The sequence below is a fragment of the Humulus lupulus genome, chromosome 7 (assembly GCF_963169125.1).
Source record: "Humulus lupulus chromosome 7, drHumLupu1.1, whole genome shotgun sequence".
Lineage (NCBI taxonomy): Eukaryota > Viridiplantae > Streptophyta > Magnoliopsida > Rosales > Cannabaceae > Humulus > Humulus lupulus.
In genome coordinates this window covers 24,550,217-24,554,923 of record NC_084799.1, presented here as the reverse complement: position 1 = coordinate 24,554,923, position 4,707 = coordinate 24,550,217, and the positions used below count along the sequence as shown (strand labels likewise).

The 4,707-nt window shown below is 40.1% G+C and overlaps 1 protein-coding gene across 1 annotated transcript; it reads right to left on the bottom strand.

Moving 5' to 3' along the window:
* Nucleotides 1–812: 812 nt before the first annotated feature.
* LOC133791504 (uncharacterized) lies at nt 813–2,678 on the bottom strand. Its single transcript, XM_062229428.1, has 3 exons — nt 2,535–2,678; nt 2,127–2,465; nt 813–878 (listed from the first exon to the last, which is right to left on the bottom strand). The coding sequence occupies exons 1-3, from the start codon at nt 2,676–2,678 to the stop codon at nt 813–815; spliced, it is 549 nt and encodes a 182-aa protein (XP_062085412.1).
* Between the last annotated feature and the right edge of the window lie 2,029 nt (nt 2,679–4,707).

The following is a 4,707-nucleotide window of genomic DNA, read 5'->3' as shown; positions in this document are numbered from 1 at the left end:
TGTCTCATTTCAACACCTATATCAATAATACTCAGTCATCACTTCACACAAGTAATACATTAACGTACTTTCAGGATAATGCAACTAATATACTATAATCTTACTGCCGAAAGTAATTCACACTACAGAGTAATTCAGTAATTAACATTTATCACCTCGATTCATTCAACAATTCACAAACTGTTTCCATGTTCAAATCAAGATCACAAAATCAATAGAAGTGATTCCTTTGTCGACTACATTTAATAAGTTTGACTTTTGTCATCAGAGAGGATAGTGTAATACATAATAGACAAGATAAAATATGCGATATATATCTAGAAAACAACCCGATTCAAGGATCCAATAACCCAAAAGTTTAACACATGTTTCTATAAATAAAATTCATCACATACACACTAAAACACAATCAATCTCAAGCTTTTGAAAACCAAATCATTATTACTTCCTTCCATCTCCCAAGCTAAGCAATACATGACATCCTCATCATCTCAGATAAACTTAGACCTAACTTTAGCTTTACCTGAGCCAAATCTACCCACTTTCGAACCTTCGCCAAAAATTTCTGAACCCCTACCACAACTAATGGTGTATCCTACTGTAAACATCCCAGAACAAAAGACTCAATTTCCCAAAGTTTGGCTTCCCAAATTTTACTTTGATACTGGCCTTGTCATAGTAGAGGATTCAGTTATGCTCAATAAAAAGGTGGCCGTTAGTATAGGTCAAAGCATACTCACCCCTAAAGACCAAATAATTTTATCTCATAGGTCAGACTTACAAGCTGTAAAAGATTCCTTAGTCTTTACCATTCAGGCTGCAACATCAGTCTCAAACCTAGGCCAACGGGTTCTTGCAAGAGCACAAGAGGTTAACCACTTGAAAAGGTATATAGAAATGCAAAAACAAGAGATGCTAACCATTAGAAAGGTCAACAAGAGATTGACTTGAGAGAACGAGAAGTTGGTTAAGGAGAATGGGTCTTTAACTAAACTTGTGGCTAATTACTCAACTGATATGAAGGAAAAATATCGGACACTTCAAACTGCTGGGAAGAACCTTATAGTTGAACAACGAAAGTTTATCTTCGAGGTAGAACGTGTCCAGAACCCCAATCCTTAATGTGACTCCCAAAATTTTAAATGTATTATGTACTTTTATATATATATTATTGTTTTCTAATTCCACTAAAGAATCTTATTGTGTGTGCTCTCAGCGATAACTTAAAACTCTGCTCTCCAAAACACTAACCTGACATATTAACCCTTTAACATACTAACTGAATTGATATGTCACTTTCAAAGCTTGAGAATATTAAAATAACAACCCAAACATCGACATCGATAAATCATCAATTATTTATCACATCAATAATAAAGGCATGCATTCAGATAAATAACAAATTTAAGTTTCTCTACCAAGTATGGGAATAATTATTTAATCCAAACACATACTTATATCATGGAAACTCAAACACACAATGAGTTTCTAATACAATTATACAACATCATTAATATACATTAACTAAAATATTGATAGATTATACTAACCATTCATGTGTGGCTTGTCTTGTGGCGAAACTCAGTATCATTTCAGATCCCAAAATTTAATAATACAACGAGTATACGACATCTATAAACTCAAGGCTCTGAAACCATGTGATTGTGACAGTTAGAATCTCGTGATCCGTAGGGGGATAGATTGGGTAAGAGTTGTGCAGTCCCACATCGCCTGGGGAAGGACAAGTGTGATGATTCTAAGATTGTGTAGGTATGGGACTACATAGTCTAAGGGGGTTTAAATGGATTAATGGGTATTACCGATGCCAACAAGATGCATCTTCTTTTCGGTATCCCATCACTTGAGAACTCCAAAGTTAAGCGTGCTTGACCTAGAGTAGTCTCATGATGGGTGACCTCCTGGGAAGTTTTCCCATGAAGTGTGCGAGTGAGGACAAAGCACATTGTAAAGACTCGTGTTGGTTTGTAGGGCCAGTCGTCATTCCAAGAAGCAGCCATAGTGACGTGGGGCGTTACACTTCTGCTTGCAGAAGGACGTTGTCCTCTGCTCGGAAGGTTTTGTTCCTCATCAATCTGGCGTCTAGGGCTTCTAGGATGCTGCCTGACCCTATTCTGCCTTTGTTGCTGAGGGTTATCTTGACCAGCGCGATATGATGGTTGCTGCTCAGGATCCTGGAACGACCTATCCTGTTGAGCAGTAGGGGGTTGCTCTGGCCTCTGAGGGTTTGCCGGTTGTGGCGAATTGTGGTAATGTTGGGGATGATCTAACTGTGGATTTTGTTGTGGGTGAGTACTAGGTGGCTGATCCAGTTGGGAGGCAGGTGCAGGTTGTCCTCGGGCCAACTGAATGGCTTCCTCTAAGGCGGCAGTGGCATCCCTCTGCCGGCGGTCCATGTCAGCCTGCTGCTCATTCAGCTCTTGGTGCTGCCTATCAATCTCCCTTTGCTGCAAAACCATTGTTTCAGCCACATTCTCTTGATTAGCCCTCAAATTGGCTAATTCTTCTTGCAGTACAATCAGAGTCGTTCTCAAAGTTTCATAATCCATCTCCTCCTCTTCCAATTCCACTTGTGTCTCATCCTCAACCACACCTTGTGGAGGAGGATGGGTTGGCGCATTACCAGAGGTTTGCCCCGTTTTCCTAGTTGTTTTTGCCATTTTCTCTTCTTGGAGGTCTTGAGTTCAAGCTCTCAATGAAAGCACCAAAATGTTGACCCTTGATTTGGTCAACGACGTGGAGTCAAGTAAAACAACAAAAGTAAGATGAATTCAAGCCAAAAAGACAAATGACACAAATATTTATAGTGGTTCGGCCCCAAGTGATTGTAATGAACTACGTCCACTTAGTGTTCTTATTAATGTAATAAAAACATGCGATCAATAAACTAGGGTTTACCGAGTTTCACTAGCTCAACAAAAGATACAAAGTATTGTGTAAAAACAATAATTCTCTCTCCAAAGATCCAAAAAGATCTCTCTCTCATGAATCCTTTGAGTCTTATTTATAGGCTCAAGGATCTCCTTATAGGCCGATGGGCCATAATTACATTTAATACAAGCGTATCTCAATCATAATGGAAATTAAAATTATTACATAAATGCAAGATCACATATCTTTAAAAAATATCTGATATACCTCGACCACCTCTGGCCGACTACGAAATATGCCTTCTGCCGAGTGAATTCTCTTTTGGTCGATGGTCGACCATAACGTAACCACTTAAGTAGTCACATGCATCCCACGTGCATGCTAGTCTTGCCACGTCATTGGGTGAATCTATTTTTTTTGGGTAAGCAGGCCTGTTATGGGTATATTTGGCATATATGTGGTATGTGTATATTACTATATGGATATGTTTGGTTACTCGACACGAGACGATCCTAGGGAGCAAGCTAGTGGGAAAGTCACAACGGGACCAATATTTGACTCGGAGTGAGTCAAGAGGTATATTGGGTATTTAGCACATTACCAGGATATTGGGTAATGGGAATGATTATTTGATGATATATTGGGAGTTAGTGAGATCAGGAGGGAATTCTGGGGATTTTGACTATTTTACCCCGGGGGCGTTTTTCGAACCCCGAGCATTAGGATTTGCTTGACGTTACTTAAGCTCGAAGTAACCTGTCAGAAATAAAAAAAAAAAAACCTTCAGAACGTTCTCTCTCTCTCCCGTTCCCTTTTTGACACCGTTCACATTTTTGAAGGAAACTCGAGTTTTAGGACTCGGATTCAAGCAAAGATTGAGCCATAGCGATTCTAGGGAAGATTAGAAGCTTACTAGCTGGAGGATGTAATTGGGAAATGACTCAATCAGAGTTAATCCAAGTTTTGAGTTTTCGAGTTTCTAAGCTTTAATTGGATTTTACGTTTTGATGAGTTTTTGATTTGATTGAGACTTGGGTTTTGATGGACTTGGGAAATTGAGATGTTTGGGAACTTTGTTTTTTAGATTTGGATAGGTTTTTGGAGGATTTTAAATGGGAGAAAACGTAGGAAATGGCTGGGTTCGAGGTTGGGTCGCGACCTTATTCTAGCAAGTCGTGACCTGTGTGAACCCAGTACTAGGAGGGTTCTGCCTGGGGGGCGCGTCGCGACTCTAGAGGGCCAAGTCACGGCTCGCACGCTAAAGCCCAGGCAGAGGGCTTTCTGTCAGGGAGGCGCACCGCGACCCCCAGGGCCAAGTCGCGGCCCGCCTGTGCAGTTTTTCCCAAGTTTGGTTTTTAGGCGTGGGACATTAACTCTAAGGGCTTAGGATTGTTCGTACTACCCAGTTTGGTAGGATTCTACATCCCAGAGGCTAGGACTCAGTCTAGAAGTATTTATTTACTCATTTTTTTACGAGTTTCTATATTATGGTTATGACTAGGTGATTGTTATGGGTTCAGAATCAGGATCGTGCTTGAGAGTCGTTTATTGGTAACCTGTGCTTGGACTAAAGGTAAGAAAACTGCACCCATTATGTGACATACATGATTATTGATGAGACATGTTGAGTGCTCTATATATGGACATTTGTTGCATTGTGAATGCCTGGTTGCATTGCTTACTTGTGAGTGGCACTGACTTATTATTCAGAAATGACAATGGCGTTTAGTGTTGGTCGTGAAGCTCTGACTTATCAGTCATGATCAGCAATCGTACTGAGTGTTGGTCATATGAAATTGACTTATGAGTCAAGATCAG

Bases quoted from the DNA above. Each gene is read 5' to 3' on its own strand.
- LOC133791504 (XM_062229428.1), bottom strand. From the start codon at position 2,678: ATGGCAAAAACAACTAGGAAAACGGGGCAAACCTCTGGTAATGCGCCA. The intron at 2,466-2,534 runs GTACTGCAAGAA...ATGGTTTTGCAG, and splicing joins CTTTGAGAACGACTCTGATT to CAAAGGGAGATTGATAGGCA. The intron at 879-2,126 runs GTCAGGCAGCAT...TACCTTTTCAAG, and splicing joins AGCAACAAAGGCAGAATAGG to TGGTTAACCTCTTGTGCTCT.